An 18,346-nucleotide genomic window follows, 5' to 3' on the forward strand; every position below is an offset into this window, starting at 1 on the left:
ACCCGTTTACTTAAAGCTAGGTTGACGGTAGTCTACCACCATTGTCTCATTCAACCTTCTTTTAACAAAAATTATTATTAGCTAACGATTTTTTAAAGAGAATTTGGTTGTCATCAATTTAAAAATAAATATATAAATATATAAAATCAAAAAAAAAAAAAACAAGCTAACTATTCATGAAGCCGTTGGATTTTACGTTTTTTTTTAATTTTTGGGTACTAATCGTTGTAGTTTTCATATAGCGATGATGAAAAGGTTCATACTGAGGGTTGTGATTTGAAATACTAAAACGAGTGATGAGAAAGAGACGTAAGGAAAAATCTGTTAGACATGTAGACCCAACAAACACGAACCAATATATATATATATGGTAGTTGGTGGAGGTTGTGTTCCATGTGGGGTTGGTACTGTTTCATTTGCAAGTTTCTCTACACCAAACAAAACAAAGACACTGTGTGACTGTGTGACTGTGTGACTGTGTCTTACATATGAAATGAAACCCAACATAAAAATCAAAATAATATGAAAATTATAATCTGATGCACAAACTAAAGCTCTCTGCAGTGGAAAGGCGCATGATATGCAGTTTTTATTCGAACCTATTAACCTTGATGTTAACATCCCCACCCACTTCTATATATATATATATATATATATAATAAGTTAAGTTCATTGAATTGTCGATATATGCGTGCGTGAGCCTAGCTATCAACTTTTTGCCACTCCCCCTCCCCCGAAAAACAAAAAAGAGCCTAGCTAGCCATCAACAGAGTTCAGGTGGTGGGATGTTTCAGTTTCCATCCTTCGATGATTTTCAAACTTTTTTCTTCTTTTGGGAGGGGGTGCTGTTCAAATTGCTATACATATCTCAACTGTCACAAATAAATCGTTGATAGTTAGAAATGCGTATCATATGCAACACTAGTCTATAATTGGCAGTGAGTCCAAGTTCTCTCTTCCTCCAACTTGATTGATGCTTCAACATTTCAAGCAAATAGTGGATGTATGGGAGGATTTACACTTGAACCGTGGAAATTTTTTAGAGTTTCTTAGAAATAGGTCCATTTTCATTCATATATAATGAATGGAGGACACAAATTGTCTATTGTTGATTGCATTCTACATATGTGTCAAAGTAAGCATAATTTATGTCCGCAAGAGTTAAGATATGTCATTAATGTGAAAAGGTAAATACATCAAACATGCTTCTTTAATACCAAATTATGTTGATTCATGCTTCTTTAGTGCAGAAGTTTTTGGGTTTCAATTTAATGTTGAATACTATAAATTTGGAGTATTCGTCAATTATAGCCTATAGGTAAGGTTGCGAGGGTATACCGTATACCGTATACCTACCTATAATAGTATAGGTGAAGTTTGGGTCAAAGTATATTTGGTGTAGTTAATTTAAGGTGCGGGGTCCTATACGTGTAGTATAGGTAAGGTTTGGGTGAAAATACCTGAAGCGTATTTAAATAAATATATATATATTACCTGAAGCATAAGAAGCGTGCGTCCCTCTGGATGCAAATAAGTGCTGGGATCATATATATAATATAATAAGTGGTGGGTCCAACCCTAAACCCTTAATGCTATATTAAGCAAGTAATATAGACCCCATTGTCAGCGAAAAGATAGAATAACAGTTAAGTGTAGGCTCCATATAGGAAGTTAGGAACTGTGCTTAGTGGATTGGGTAATTGATTAATTATGTTGGTGGAAGTTCATTTAACTCAGCCGTTTCCTTTCCCCTTTAGGAGATCCGGATGGATCCCCCACATCATTTAACTCTGCTTACCCTCTTGTTTTAGGAGACCTCACCCACCCAGCAGCAAAGCATTCTCGTTATTATTTTTTGAGATGTTAGGTGAAAGGCTCGTGTAACTCATATATTCTAAACAATAACTCATCTATTTTATAATCTTCAATTACAATCCAAATTTAAAATAAGCTACTATTTATCCTATTATTTTTAACTATTTTACAATTAATGCCATCCAACTATATGGCATTGAAACGTAAATTTTTACCATCTTAATTAGTAATGAATGTAAATTATTAGCAATGTCAAAAAAATAAATTTGTAATGGACTTATAGTCAATACTAATGCCAACCATGAACTTGTAATAGACGTAAGCAGTAATTACATATACAAGCAATAGCAATACACCTACAGAAATAAGATCATAATACACTTACTGCATACAAAATAAATAAATCTTTTTTGTTGTTGTTGTTAAATAATCCGATTAGGTATGTTAAATATGAATTTATTGTTAAATTTAAAAAAAGTTTCCAAATTAATTCCTACATCCATTTAGAAATCTTTCCAAATTCAAGTGTGTCATTAGTTACAATCCAATTAAAAATTGTTCCGATATTAGTTCCTACATTAATATACAAAATACAATAAGGCTTGGTTGGGGGTATTTTAGAAATTGAAAAGGTATAATAAATTCGATTTTGCGCTTGATTAGGTAATTTGCTGAGTTGGATCCAAGCCATCAGGATTTATTTAGAAAAAACAAAATTTTATTCAAACAAAAATAAAGAGAGGATTGTAGTTGAGAAAAAATGACTTTCAAAGAATTAAGTTAAATTTACTATTATTTGTTTCTTGCCATGATTAATTTATTCACATTCGTTGGAAGATGCCAGAAAAAAAGAAAATCAGTATAGCTTTTCCAAGAGGATTTTAGATGGTTTATTGCAATCTCGTTATCTATTTGAATTGCCACCATTTTTTAAGTAATGTATTAAATTTTTGTTGGAAGATGCCTCATAAATCATTTATATTAGGCTTATTTACTGTTTCACTCCTTGAAACGGGCGTTCGGTCTCATTTTATCCCATAAAACTGAAATTTTCTCACTTAACATCCAAACTCTCTTAAAATTGCTGGAAATTTCTCACTTTACCACTTCCGTCCATTTCCATCCACAAAACCTCGTTTGGTTCATGGGAAAGGAGACTTCGAGATGGGAAATCAATTGCTTTCCCATGTTTGGAAAGTCCATACATGAGAAATCGTTGCCTGGCCTATAGGAAAGTAGAGGGGAAAAGTGAAGCCATCCTCTCAACTTGGGTTTTGTTTTTCCCTCCTCATGGGAAAGTTTGGGAAAATGAGCAAATATTAAATAAATATTTTTCATGACCATTTTGTCCCCATTAACAATTTAGAATTACAATATATCATTAAATGCATTTTTTTATTTGATTTAATATGGGAATAATTGAAAATTTATACTAACTTGGTTTTCCATTCCTACTCAAAACAAACATGGGAAATGAAATAAAGTGATATATCCCGGTTACTTTCCCAGCATTACCAAACGTAAAAAAAGAATCTTCCATTGGAAAATGACATGGGAAATGATTTTCCCTCAAATTCTTTTCGTAAACCAAACGAGACCTAAATGTGCTAATGCGACATGGACATTTTAGTAATTTTAGATATTCAAAACTTTAAAATTCAAATTAGTTTTTTTTTTAAAAAAAACACAGATTTTACTGATTTTAAATTCTTCATGAGGTACAACAGTAATTAATCCTGTATATTATATATACCAGCAACTTTTGCCCGCATGAAACCATGCGTTACTGTCCTCCGAACTTTTTTTTCGTTGTTTATTTTAATGTTTAAAGGAGGTGAATAGTTGCGTTTGAACAAATGAGTTGCTCTGGTTAAGCAAGGAATTAATCAGTTTTTTGTTTTTTGTTTTGGGAAGAAATAAACTGTTGATTTTTGTGGGGAAAATTCTGTGAAAGATAAGTTAGATAAGTTTATGTAAGGAGTTCAGAAAATCATCGTTCCCACAGCAGAGCACAAATGACATTAATTAGTATAGGTACTTACGAAAATGATGGTTGGCAAGTGTTGGTGATCAGGAGGACTGACAGAATCTGGCAAGATATAGATATAGATAGCTCAAATTGGAAACCCAAAAAAGAAAAAAAGGGAAAAAGAAAGAAATGGATGGGTAGATAAGGAATGTGATGAAATCATGTGGGGAGGTTGAGGTTGGACACGAACATCCCTCCATTTTCATGTCATTTCTATCAACCATTTTACAATCACACGAGGGCAGCTAACCTCCCTCCCTCCCTCCTTATCACTACTTACTTATTTTTTAATTTTCTTCTTTTTGGTAGTAATCTCTCTCTCTCTCTCTCTCTCTCTCTCTCTCTCTCTCTCTCTCCCTTCAACTTCAACAATACTCGTCTCGTCTCTCCTCCAATATTTTCCATATCTACTTAGTTGACTCTACTCTCCCATCTGTTTGCTTCTCTTACCCTACAAGGACGGCAATGACTAGCGACTTCTTCTGACCAATCTGAACAATTTGACCAAAAGGGTAAATTGATAAATTGGTATGCGGAAAACAAGGAAAAATAACGCCTCAAATCAAAACAATATGAGCTAGTTGTTAAGGAGGAGGAGGATGGGCATGGGATGCACAGAATTCCTCTCCCTAATCTCTAATGTGTAATGTGTTACCCGTGAGTCAAAGTCAAACCTCCTCTCACGTGTCAAACGTAGCTGACGCACACATGTTCCCACTTTCACATGCTTCACTTCAACCCCTCCCTCTAACTCAGATATTTTCTTTTTTTATATATTCCCCTTCATCTCTATAAATTCAGCCTTTTCCAAGCTTATGACAAAACCAGCGCCCCCATGAAAATGAACTCTCACACGAGCGCGCTCTCTCTCTCTCTCTCTCTCTCTCTCTCTGCCCAGAAAGGGATTACTTTACTGCTCTTCTTCTTTAAATTTTTATCATTACACATACATATCCAGGTATCCACTTCTTCCCAACTTTGTCAGATCCTTTTATGTTTTATTTGCTTTATTAATTTACTTCTTCTGAACTCTCTCTGACTGTTATATATCCTTTGTTCCTTTCCAGATGGATTAACACATACAAGGTGCATGCAGTACTTCCTGCCATATAGAAATCTCAACATATGCTAACTGCTGCTATATATATATATGTATATGGTGGGTGAGTAGAATCCATGCTATCCTTGTCATGCGAGCAGCCCTTTCTTGGGTTATCCTTTGTTTCGTTGTCTGTTCGACCTTGTTCCTATTACACACACATATACATATACCTAGGACTAGCAGAATCATCATCACGATTCACGGTCAACTATATGATCATATACGAACCCTAACTGTAAAATTAATTAATTCAACCTCCTTTACAAAACAGGGACCAACAACCACTTTCTTTTCTTTATCGATCAGTGGCCAGATTTGTTTTATGTATCGATCGATCAGCTTATTATTAAAGAACTAATTTGGTTTTGCTTTCTCCCATGCATACCCTCCCTCCCAATATCTGTGAATTATACCTGGAATGATGTGCTAGCTCCACAATTACTCCATGAAATCTGTGCTACAACAAACTATAGCTAATCATTTTTATATTAAATGCACGAATTAATATGCATGTCAATGTGTATTTTATGTGTTGCCTGTTTGGTAGGTTCGCAGCTTTGCACTTGACTTTCAGGTGCACTTGAAACGGCTAGAAATTAATTAGATTCATGTAAGATGTGGGAAACTTATAACCCTAGTCGTAATATACATTTACCCTATAATCAACCATCATATGGATTAATTCCTGCTTGAGTTGGAATAGATTGGTTCCCTAATCTCAAATTCTCACCAAACACAACACTAACACACGTCTTAAGTTAATTAATTAACATTAGCAGGAATTAATCAACTTTCTGAATTCCATTATTTCCTTATTAGAGTAGAAATATTATAGCATCAAGACTTAGATAGATGATAATATTAGACTAATCTTTTCCCAGATTTCTCGGAGTATATATGTGCACTACTCAAGAAGTGTGGTTGGACCTGGAGCCTGGTGCTAGTAGGTACGTACTAGTAGAGACTATAGAGAGTATAAAGGTTTACAAGCTGTGTGTCATCTACTTTCTTCCCGATTCCTTGAAGCTTTTGTAAATTTAAGGATTGCTAGGCTAATTACTTTAGATACGGATAATAAGCTTTTCTTCCCAATTTCTTCATAAATTATATTCCACAAAAACTTTTGCAATCCATGATAATAAGTAGTGCTAGATTCAATAAATTTTGTTTATATAAACATATTATAATATTTTATACAGAAATTCACATATGCGGACATCCGAATGTTATTATCGTGTAAACGCCATGTATTTTCTACTACCCCTCCATGTTTTTCTTCCTGTTTACAATGTCATCTGCACGATAATAATATGCGGACATCCAAATGAGAGAATAACTGATATTTTATATATTCAAATTTGGGTCCGTTGTGGATTTCATCAATTTGGTGACCCTAGTGTTATTTGTTGGTGATCCTAGCATTATTCGTGGGGAGAACAATTCTGAAAGAAAAGATCGTATATTTGACTGATCGAAGGGCAGGCTGTTGCTCATGAAGGCATCTCCTTTGTGTTGTTTATTTGATAAAGTTTCCTTGTCCTCGCAAGGTGGCTGTATAAGGACATGGATTTATATATACTCAACTCAATATAACATTATACATGGGCAGCTTGGTAGATTATTATAAGATTAGAGTGCAAATAAAATTATAGGATTATTATAACATTTGTAGCTTAATTCAGGTGGTTTTTGTTCTCATCTACGTACAATGTTAATGCAGTCTCTTTCTATATGTATAATTAGACCCTACATGTTTCCTGATTTTAAATTTTTATTTATTTATTTATTTTTCGGGACGAATACTTGTCTCCTGTAATAATGTACATTTTAAAGAGCACTTAGAAACTGTGACGTGGGTCTCAGTAGGCAGTGCTCTCTCACATGTTGAGTGAGAGTCTAAGAGAAGTGAATGAGTGGAGGTAGGAAAACCACATAATACGTAATTTTTTTAGAATTCATTCGAAGGATATATGGACGGATCGAGGTCGATCTGACAATGAATGTGAGGTGTATGCTTAAGGGACTGCTCGCTTGACAAGGCTTTGCATGGAATTTGACACCCCAACCCCAACCCCCATCTGATCTGATCGAGCTCTCCCAGCCTATGTGTTTCCATGGTCCACGCTAGTCCAACACCCAGTATTGTCTTCGTCCAACGAAGCTCCAAGCCAAGAAGCTTCCTACTTTCCTGGTCTGATCTCTGTCTCTTTCTCTCTCTCTCTCTCTTGATGTACGTTCTTTATTGTTTTGTTAATTAACTACTGAATTATGTAATATATAGCATTGTTCACATGTTGAGCTTTCTCTCATGTTAGATATTTCCAATTAATATTAGTTGCTTTGGACAAAGATATCATTAAGAATTGCTATTTAGGTGCAAATCTATAGATGTCATGTCAGTAAGTTTCACTTTAACACTTGAGCCAATATGAATATCATTTCTCTTCATGAATGATATATAGACTAAAATGTTCCAATAATGCAATTGAAATTAGTACAAAACATAATTAGAATAAACATATGCATCGGAAAAAGTAAAGAATTCAATCATTAAAGTTAAGGAGATTGATATATGTTTTTGTCCCTTGTCTTAATTTTTGTGTTTTTAATTAGGTCAATAGTAATTCATCTCTGTCTTATAGCTAGCGACCTACTATAGCATAATGAATTGTTGATTTGTTTGCAATTACCAAAGTAAAGCTCCTGGCATGAATTACAAGCAATCAGGTCAGCTTGGAAGAGCTTTGAAGAGCTAGCAAGCAACTCATGAATCTCCAGCTGCCTACTGTTCATCGATACCTACAGTATCCTTGTGCTGCCGCTATCAAACGCTCTGTTGCGCGCTGTGATGACAACGCCTGTACTAATAAATTTCTGTTATAATCTTTGGGTTTGATTTCTAGCTCTCTTCTCTCTCTGTCTCTCTCTCTAGACTATATACATAGGTAATTAAATTTCTATCCCCACATAATGGGAAGTGGCCCTTTCACTCCATGCCACAAATAAATGTAATTAGCTACCAAGATTTGAAAAACAAAGATCGCAGCTGCTTTTTCCCGACATAAATAAATCACCTGCATATTTTTTTCAATATTTAGGATGAACAAAAAGAAGATTTATCATGAAAATTGAGCCAATCATGATCGAGGCTTTACAATTATTGCTTTTCAGAAAAAGGTAGCAGTGCAAGTGCAAGTGCAATATAACACAACACAAATTAGGAGGATATATTCATCCAAAAGAAAAGGAAAACAGATGGATCAAACAAACAGATGAATTAACCACAAGTCGTCGAGTAAGGCCTAAAGTAGGTGCATCAACCTGGCCCACCACCACGTTATAGATTTACCAGAATGTCGGACTACATATGTATCTGCTTCTAATTCTAAATGAGCTAATTACAATTTACACCGTCCGTCCATCAATATCTATCTATTATGAATTCAGATGCCAACATAAACAATTAATTAATACCAATTAGTCAATGATAGTCACGTGTAAGGATCTAACAGATATGAGGATCCGTATACAAGTCGCACGCTTCACCCATTAAACAATTGGGCTAGGCTAGCTATACTTGAAAAAGAAAGAAAGCTTCCTTCTTCTTATCTCCATAAGATGAAGCTCAAACTCACCCTCTATATGTGTATATATATATAGGGCATACAACACAGCTTCTTCTTGTCTAAACACCAGCTGCTTCTTCTTCTTCTTCTTCTTCTTCCTAACGTACGTATGTTTCTCCAATTAAGTAGCTGTGGTTCTTATATATTTATAGTTCGATTCATTACTTCATCTGAATCTTATATTTATAGTTCGATTTACTCTCTCTCTCTCTCTCTCTCTCCCTCTCCCCTTTTCAGGTGGGAATGAAGGAAAGAAAGATAGCACAAGCATGATCAATGATCGAAAGGAATATATTGATATATTTTGATACGGGTGAGTGGAGTCCATGCTATGCTTGTCAAGTGACTAGTCTCTTTTGCAAATTAATCTTCGTTTCGTTGTCTGTTCGACCTGAAACCTACGGTAAAGACTAGCTAGACTCCCGACAACCCTAATTAGATTTTATTAAGCATACTTTTTTCAATTAATTAACACGATTGATCATCTAAAAAACTAAACCAGACATCTTGGAATATGACCTAGAAGTTGATCGACCGAAATCACTAGAAAAGCTAAAAGTTACTATATATAGTGCATATAGAAAAGGCGTGTATGTAGTAGGACTTATGCTGGATCTTCTGGAAAGATTCAATATTGTCCTTGATTTTTTATTTTCTAGCTTTTGGGGACACAAAAGATGCCGTCAAATGATATGCATGTTAAAGTCTTTCGTTGCATCCATATGTCTCGTCCATATCTCAAATTTTGCTCCATGCGATCGCAATTAATTAGTTTACCAAAACATAGTGTAGGGGGTGTTGTTGTATATAATATAGTTGTTACACCCCTAGAAAATTTTATAGACTTTGAATTTGTATATGAGGTATACGCCTTTTATTTCAGATTCGCGTATAACAAGTTTAGGGTTGATCAAATTGGGAAGGGGCTTGGGGTTTTCTTTTTTGGATCCTCTTTTAGGGATAGAAAATTACAGTAATTAATATATAGGCTACCTATAAATCTCTTTTGTGGTATAAATATGACATAAACTAATCGCTGGACTTTTACGGTAGTGAATTTTGTGGTCTTCAAAGACTAGACAGATCAGGGCAAGTTTAGTAATTGTCGATGAGGCAGAGCGCCGGATTATTACTCCATGATGAAGAATTATTTAACACAACCAATTAATCCAGGAAATGGAAGAATCAAAGGTTGTTTTTGTTGTTTACATGCTTCAATATCAAATTCAAATATCTGAAATCATTCTAGTAAATTTGTGTCACGTCATTGGCATGTCATTTAATTTACCAAGATTAACTAAGTTATACCACCAAAATATTTACTTTGTTATTGTTAGCTAGAGGCGTACATTACATACGCACATTACATTACAAAATTAGTCTAGGTATAGGGTATAGGACTAGGAGAGCTAGCTACCCTAATGTTGATAGGTCGGAGGGACAACGAACCTGAGGTATAAGCAAAGAGACTTTTCATTTGGCAAGGGTTTGCATGGAATTCAACATCTTGAGCTATCTATGTTTCCTCCTGTCCTGTGGCTATATATCCCAAGTTTAATTATGAGGAAGAGGATCAACTTTTCATCAAAAAACGTGATCATGTCCAGGTACATTTTAAGAACACAAATCTTCGATCTGCAGGTATGTCGGTACATATATATATAATCTCATCACTCTTTTTCTTCACCAACAATATATTGACAATTACGCCATGTAAATTGTGGTCCAGCAAGTTTTGTGCTTCAAAGTCAATGTGATCGCATCAAATTCTCCAGTGAACAGCGGTTGGTAGAAAGCTATATTAATCTGCTTTTAGTTATTATGATTTTGTTTCTTCCCTCCTTCCCTCCTTCTATATGTACTCATTTTCTATATGTGAATATTACGACCCATATAATACATGCATAGCTGAAGTATTGTTATAATTAACATGATCTCCTCGACACAGCTCGTATTGGTTGTGGGCTTATCTGCCTTTTCCAATTTCAAGTCATTGTCAGTAACATGTGGCATTATCTCACACCTTCCATCTGGGTTGGAGGTCAAACAATCTCATTGCGCATGCTGCATGAAGGTTGGTTTCTGGCTCGGTAGGTATGGCTTTTTGCTCTTCACCAAAAAGACCTTTGAAAGTTACTTTGTCGAGGGCATGCATACAGTCTACAGACTCTGAAAGCCCGTGGCCACGAATGAGATTTGCTTGTTTAATCAGGTGAAATGATAAAGTAAAACAATCAGCTAAGGTTAATTCATTAGTGAAAATTTGATTTTCTCCCCTCGTGAAAGAATATAAATGAAGGGTTAGGGAACAACCAGCAAATCCAACACTTGGAGAATAAAAGGCTAACTGAAACACAGTGCAAGACAAATAGAATCTTGAAAGAGAATCCCTTGTGTTGTGCTTAATGTACGTAATTTATGTGGGTAGCGGCAAAAGCAGAGGAGGAGGCCATGGTTTACTTTGTTTTCAGAAAGAAGTACGTGACTTATGTTATATGCATAGTTTGGTGAATTTTTTTTAAAAAATACAACTTAATTAAAGATACTACTTGTTTTCTTATCTATAAGAAAATACTTCTCCTTTATGCAGATTACAATTTGACACATATGCAAAAATAATTCATTAAAAATATATAATGAAAAACGTCTACACACACCACACTACTATTAGGAAAAATGGTAACGAGGAAAGTATTTGCCAAATAGGGTGTAAGAAGAGAGGTTTTTCAGATGGGCTAGCCACAAGATTACAAACTAAACCACAAAACCAAATTTCTGATTTCCAACATTTTGTGTTTCCCTAAAATCAGGATTTTGTTGTAAATGATAAGGTGATTAGGTGATAAGGTGATAATGTGGAGCCCACCACATGTTGGAAGGGGCTTTGCCTACAAAAGGATTCACCCCTCCTTGTAATGGAGGGATGATATAATACTGAAGAGAGGAACCAATCCTACTGTTTCTCTGCTTCTAAATTCTCTCCTCAATTCTTTGGTTTTATAACAGATTTGTGTTTCTAGGTGGTGGACAAGCTTTTTCAGGATTTGTGGACAGCTATGGACAGCTATCTAACACTCCCCCTCAAGACACTAACTGACATTTTAAAACAAGGAACTTTCAAAATCGAAAAACACACCATACTTGGCAGGATAAAAATAAAAATAAAAAAGAATAAAAAAATTCACGACTAATATCTCCATCTCGATCAATCGATTTTCTTTGCATCATTCATGTATTTTTGTGCTCGGGGTGGGAGCTGCATCGTGATATGGGTTTACACTTGGGCCCGTTGGTGACATAAAAAACCTTGGGCCAACAAAAAACAACCAGTCCAGATAAGTGAAATCACATTACTTTTACAGAAGGCCCACTAATTTGTTTATGTCTCTTTAGCTCTACGGACTGCCCCTTCAAACTCCACAAATAAACAAGTTTGAGTGTTGGAGACCGTTGATTTTTGCGGGGGACAGATGGCATTCTCAAGTTGCAAGCTGGTGGGCGGCGGTTCGCTTCCTTCGGCAGTCGGAGAGAACCAGTTACCCTGGAAGCGCTCGGTGACGACAACCCCGAAGAGAGCTCTTCCTCTTCAGGTTCATTTTTAACTCATCACCTTAATTTGGCTTTGGCCTCCTCCAGAGTTGATATTTAAGTTCAACACTAGTAAAACCCCTTGCTTAGCTGAACTCATCAGTCTCCTGCTACTATTTGCTTTTCAACCGCCTTTGCTGGGCCTGAGAGACTAGATTCATCCACTCTGTTCTGCTCAAAATCCTTTTATTGTCATCTATTTTGTGCTTAGAAATTAATATTTGTCCTCTGAATCGTTGACCCACCTCTTTTTCCGAGCTCATGTCTGTAGCAGAAATTCATTAAGATTGGTTGATAATTTATTTATTTTTGGGTGAAGTTTTCAACTGCAAATGCATTTGGGTTTTCCTTTTAAACCCAATTATGTAATATGAATTATCTATATTGTAATTTACTTTACTGGATCATTCTTTGTAGTAAACTCCGTGCTGCAATCATTTAGGAATGTACTATACTAGTGGGTCGCATTTTGTTCACATAGTTACAGATCAATAACAATGAATGAGTTGTTTAGTTTATGTTTCCTTATTTTTGGAAATTTGTGAAGAAACTTAAACTGTAAGCTGTAAGGTTTGAATTCTCTCTTTTGATATCCTAATGTTTGTTCACTTTTTGTCTAACTCAGTTAATTGGTCCTCTGATATGTAAGGCTACAGACCTCCTATGTCTATAGATTGTAGCGCGCACCTGCAGTCGGAACTTAATTTCAGCTCAACCGTTTTTTTGTTCCAAAATAGTTTACTAGTTGGTATCACTGAGTCGGAACTTAATCGTCTCATGCCATGTGAAAATAAGTACATTGTTTCCAAATACTTGGAATTGTTTCGATGTTCGTAAATGGTACACATTATATTTAGAAGATCATCAATTGTATGGTAGCATAATATTTGGGCGATCATCAATTACATATGCAGCAGCTGATCTGCCTAATATGGTCCATAAACAAGCAGGTTAAGAGCATGATATTAAACCGTGGACCATGGCATCCTTAGATTTCATAGTTGGCGTTTAAATTTCATTGTAGGAGTCTCTGCTTCCTGGGTTTCAGACAAGAGGAGAAGAGAAATATCTTTCTTAGCTTCCATAGAATCTACGTACTGTATGTTTTTGGCGGAGATAAGTTACCAAGATTTTGATAATAGAACCTAGGTTACTTGTGTCACATTTGTTGTAACCTTTTCCATATGGTGCCCATTGCTCAAGTTAATTTCTGGCCACAGTGTAAGCTGCTTGTGATGAATTCATGCTAATCTGAATAAGAAGTACCAAATATATTCTCTGTTTTGTCGTCTCTAGTTTGAGTGTTTTTATCCCAAAGATCTAAGCTACTGAAAATTTCATTAATTTCTGGTCATAAATACAAATGGATCACAAGGAAGATGGATTAGTTTTTGCTTAGTGGTAGGATGGGATTTTTGCCCATCCTTCTTTTAGTAATTAAGGTCCCTCCAAACTGTATGCTGTAAATGGTTAAATCATACATAACTTGAGCAGATTGATTTTTATTTGTCCAAGGGCCTCCAGAAAGTAGGCTCTAATACCCTTATTAGTACTTTCTAGTACTTGTCAGTTCTTGGTTACACTACAAGTAACAAAAGACTAAGTTCGTTCGTGTAGGACTACTGAATTCATCTCTGAGATGCACCTTTATTTAACTTCTCCTTTTCTGAATTATTGCAGGTGAGAAGTGAGGGAAAACGCAAAATAGAAGCTCCAAAAGCCTTTGGCGTTTCACGAAGAGATTTGATGTTATGTTTGCCTGCTGGGACACTGGCAGCAGCCACTCTTTTTCCTATAAAACCTGCAGAAGCGCGCATTGTCAAGCCCGAGATCAGGAGGAAAATTCAAGAGAAGTTTGAGAAGATCAGGGAACAGTTTGGGTTGTCAAAGCCAAAGACCAATGATGGGAAAGAGCCATACCCATCACCACCATCGTCGGAGGAGAAAAAGCCTCAAACTTTGCCCCCTGCACCACCTCAAAATGCTCAAGGAAGCCTGCTTGTACCACCAGTGGAAGCAATTCTGCCTTGAGATGGTAATTCTTCTCTGATAAATGGTCATTCATTCCATTGTTGGGGTTGTTGAACGTTGGCTGCCTAATAGTTTTGTTGAGACAGTAGAGCATGACACTTGTTGAAAGTTTATGCTTCTGTAGAATTTTAATTTGCCTCTGTTAATTCAGAACTTGGGATCAAGATTTCGTTGTTGAATATCAGTAATAAACCTATGAGTGCATGATCATTTTTGCTCCTGGCTATGTTTTTCTTTGTTACCATGTGCAAATCTTATGTTGCAGAAAAATCAAACTTCATTGATATTGATCTGTTACAAAAGTAATCTACAAAATGAGAAAATAGAAAAACAAGGAACAAAAACTAATTGGTCTTTTTGTTCAAATTGCCAACAAGCTGGCGCATCTGAAACCTCCAAAACAAGAAATAAGCTAATCCCAAGCCGATCAAAACGAAAATCCAAACACTCTCTTCCTTGCTCTCCTTCACCGATCTCACCTCCGCAATGCTAAACTCCTCCCTCTCCACATTTCCCGTCATACCCTCCATGACGTGCCCACGCAGCACATACGCCCTGTCCTCCGCCCCGACCGCCACCGAAGTAGGAAAACCCTCGGCGTCGAGGTCAATTTTGTCATAAACCGCACCCTCCCCCCAACTGTCCTGGCTCTTCAAGAACCATAGCGTCTTATGGGACACCACCAAAACGACGCCGTCGCTTCTGATCGCGATCCCGTCGGCGAAATGCATGTCCTCCGGCAGCAGCACCAGCCTCGCCGTCCCGTCCTCCGCGTCCACCTTGAACATCTTGCCCGTATTCGATTGCACCACCAAAAGATACCCCTTACTGTTATAAGCTACGCCGTTTAGGCCGCAGAAACTATACGGTAGGTCTCGGTCCACGGGCTGCGCAGTGAACGCCCGAGACTTGGAGAAGATAGAGGCCTCCCCTTGGGCGTTGACCTTCCAGATGAAGTTGCCGGCCGAGTTGGTGACGTAGGCGTTGCCCTTGAAGTCCACCGCGACGTCGTTCGCAATCTGACGTGTCCCGTCGCTGACGTCATCTGAGGGGAGGGGGGAAAGGAAGAGGCGTTGGCGCGTGCGGAGGTCATAGGCAGCGAGGGCGTTGAATTCGGGGAGCGGGGCCGGGGCGTGAATATTGGCGAGGAGGCGGTTGTTGACGGAGTCGACGGTGAGGCCGACAACGGAGACGTTTTCGGGGAGGGTAGGGTCGGAGATTAGGGTGTCGGCGATGCCGGCGTCGGAGACGGAGACTATGATGCGATGGTGGAGGGAGCCGACAATGAAGTGCTGGGCGGATGGGTCATAGGTGACGCCTTCTGGGTAGAGGTTTGGGGATCGGAAATTGATGTGGTGGGGCTTTCCGGCTTGGGTTAGGGTTGGGATTGGGCCCAGCAAGATGGTGAGGACGATGACAATGAAGGAGAGAAACGATGGTCTGGATGCGATTGGAGGCATGGTGTTTTTCGTTTTTCAATGTTGGAGTGATGGAAATATGTAGTGTCACTGGTGTGCATTTATAGTGATATTAAAGATTTCTTGTCAAACAATCCAAGGCCAGGCAGCCTCCAGTCTCCCATTTCCAGATATGATTTCTTGTCAAAACAACAAACGATGCATGAATTCGCCTGAAAAATTGAACAAACAAACTCTTTGCGGCCGTCGATTTCCTTTCTCAAAGCTAAAGAGCAAGCAAAACAAACAAATATTTATATTCGTTCGGCCTACAAGAAAAAGTCGCTGTTAATAACCTTGGTCATTTTTGTTTTGGATCCAAACTTCCAAAGGCTGACAAAACTTAAGTTTACGTGCGGTAGCCCAAAGTCCAATCTCTTTCAGGCCTGAGACGAAGTAGCCCAAGCTAATATTCCAAAGCCTAGGCCTTGCCTTCGGACATAGTTTCCTTTGAACCCACTTGTTCAAATTGGAATCTCTGCCATCAACATAAAAATAAGCAGAGGATCCGGATCCATAACCGTGCATACTGTTTTTCTTCATTTTTGTCCAAGCTGAGTTGAACATAACGTTTAGCAAACCAGAAAATATCTGAACCCCAAAAATATCTACGGCCCTTGTCGCAAAAGAAAATTCCACGTCATTTATTAAGTTGTTCCGGAACATTCCAGATTGGAAACCCAGAAGATATTTTGCCTCTGTAGAAACCGCCATAGCTAAGCCAGCCATCACTGTATTATAAATACGCTACCACCCCTTCCGCTTTTATCTGTTCTTGTTTGTATTACTTGGTAATTGTAAGTCAATAGTCCTCTGGTTTCTATAGCATTCAAGATTAACAAGAGTCTGATATCATAACTGTACACGTGGTTAATAAAAGTGCTTGAGGAACTTGTGCTTTGCGAAGTTGGGTGTTTGATTGGGAATTAAAAGAAGCTCCGAGATTGGTTTTGTTGTGTGGTGGTGATTTTGGTGGAGGAGATGGAAGCCGGACAGGATTCGCCATCTTACTACAGAGTTCTTGGTGTCAGTTCGGACTCTTCCATTGAAGATATAAGGCGTGCTTACCGCAAGCTTGCTATGGTAGGTAAACTTTATCATCTTCTCTTTTCTTTTCTAGATTCTAATTTGCATATATATGAGTGCATGCTATATACATAGATCACGTCCAGAGAAAACGACTAGATTTCCGAGAGAAAAAAAAAACCTGTTTTTTACATGGTGACAATGAGAAGAAAAGATGCGTCTTTTTGGTTGGGTTTCTGTGCTTTTGGATTATTTAGTTCGGAAAATTTTGTGCTAATTAATGAAATGAGTGTAGAGTTGACGTTGTGTATTTGGTTAACTTGTGTTGGTGCAGCAATGGCATCCGGACAGGTGGACAAGAACACCTTCTTTGTTGGGTGAAGCCAAGCGAAAATTCCAGCTTATTCAAGAAGCCTATTCAGGTATATAAACATAATTTTTTTAAAAATGGTGTTTATGTGTGTGTAGGGTTTCTTCTTGAATAATTAATTATTTTCATTTAAAAGAATCTTCGAGTGTTGATTGATTTGATACAGCTTTTGTTTAACCCTGTTCTTTGGTTTTGATTGGAGCAGTGTTATCAGACCACAGGAAGCGGACCATGTACGATGCAGGCTTATATGATCCTGATGAGGAAGACGACGAGGTGGGTCTTTATGTTTCTATTTATTCTTCAATCAAGGCCCTCATTGTATGTTGATTTAAGCTGCCTTTCGTTTCCTCTTTCTTTATTGTGCTGTGTCTTTGGCACCTAGTTTACACACAACTGATGTGCACCGCAGGGATTCTGTGATTTTGTGCAAGAAATGGTCTCTCTCATGGCCGAATCCAGAAGAGAGGTAGACTAGATTAGACTCTCTGATCTTGTTTTCTTTTTTAGCTTAATTTGGTTGGTTCGTGGTGTGATGGTAGAGATAGTTTCTACTTAGTTGTTTCTAGGAATTCTAATTGGGGTTATGTAATTTGGAGTGGTGATCAGGCAAAGAATTATAGCATGGAGGATCTACAGACAATGTTGATGGAGATGGCCCAAGGATTCGAGTCTCCTCCCCCGTCTTTGTTCTGTGGACAATCATCTTTTGAACAGTCTGGATGCTTCAAGACCAAGAGGACGCGTCTAGAATCTCATTCAGGGGTGGACAGAGGCTCAGCTCTACACGTACCAAGCCTAGGAAATGGCTTCTTTTCATTTTAGTGGGGGAAGTGGTTGCTTGTTGTACTTTGCCTTTTTGCTTTTGTGGTCAATTCTGAGTGACTTTGTAGAAAATGTTTTTTGGAAATCTCAAGTCCCAGTGATTGGGCCTGTTTGTTGTACTGGACTCAATTTGGAGGCGAAGGAATTGTGCAAACGTAGCTTTTATGCCTTTGCCTTGAAAGATTGATGGGGGTTTAATGAACAAAAGCCCAACCCAGGAAAAAGAATGACTTAATTTGATCTTGCAATGCCCAGGGCCATCGTACAAATATAGTGAGCTTGGGATTTGATGGGATGGCCCATGCTATGCTTTGTCGTTTAATTGGAGTTTGGACTTTTCTTTAAGGATTAACTATACTTTAGTCCCTAGAAATTTAGGGTCAGTATCGAAATAGGTATTGAGGTTTCAATTTTATTAATTTCATACTCAACATATCTAAATATAACCAATTCACCCTATCTGTTATATTGACCGTC

At 37.5% G+C, this 18,346-nt stretch overlaps 3 protein-coding genes across 3 annotated transcripts; 2 read left to right on the top strand and 1 right to left on the bottom strand.

Annotated features, from left to right (window-relative positions):
• The first annotated feature begins 11,969 nt into the window (after positions 1-11,969).
• Positions 11,970-14,417, top strand: LOC117615334. Its single transcript, XM_034344400.1, has 2 exons — positions 11,970-12,162; positions 13,841-14,417. Exons 1-2 carry the CDS (start codon positions 12,043-12,045, stop codon positions 14,189-14,191), a joined length of 471 nt encoding a protein of 156 aa, XP_034200291.1. The 5' UTR covers positions 11,970-12,042; the 3' UTR covers positions 14,192-14,417.
• Positions 14,418-14,450: 33 nt separating this feature from the next.
• LOC117615332 lies at positions 14,451-15,893 on the bottom strand. Its single transcript, XM_034344399.1, has one exon. The coding sequence runs from the start codon at positions 15,649-15,651 to the stop codon at positions 14,536-14,538; it is 1,116 nt and encodes a 371-aa protein (XP_034200290.1). The 5' UTR covers positions 15,652-15,893; the 3' UTR covers positions 14,451-14,535.
• A 284-nt stretch (positions 15,894-16,177) lies between these two features.
• On the top strand, positions 16,178-18,034 carry LOC117614379 (chaperone protein DnaJ 2-like). The gene is made up of 5 exons (XM_034343178.1): positions 16,178-16,731; positions 17,009-17,096; positions 17,250-17,320; positions 17,457-17,513; positions 17,654-18,034. The coding sequence occupies exons 1-5, from the start codon at positions 16,630-16,632 to the stop codon at positions 17,867-17,869; spliced, it is 534 nt and encodes a 177-aa protein (XP_034199069.1). The 5' UTR covers positions 16,178-16,629; the 3' UTR covers positions 17,870-18,034.
• The last annotated feature ends 312 nt before the right edge of the window (positions 18,035-18,346 follow it).

This window comes from Prunus dulcis, chromosome 1 (genome assembly GCF_902201215.1).
Source record: "Prunus dulcis chromosome 1, ALMONDv2, whole genome shotgun sequence".
In the NCBI taxonomy this organism is placed as follows: domain Eukaryota; kingdom Viridiplantae; phylum Streptophyta; class Magnoliopsida; order Rosales; family Rosaceae; genus Prunus; species Prunus dulcis.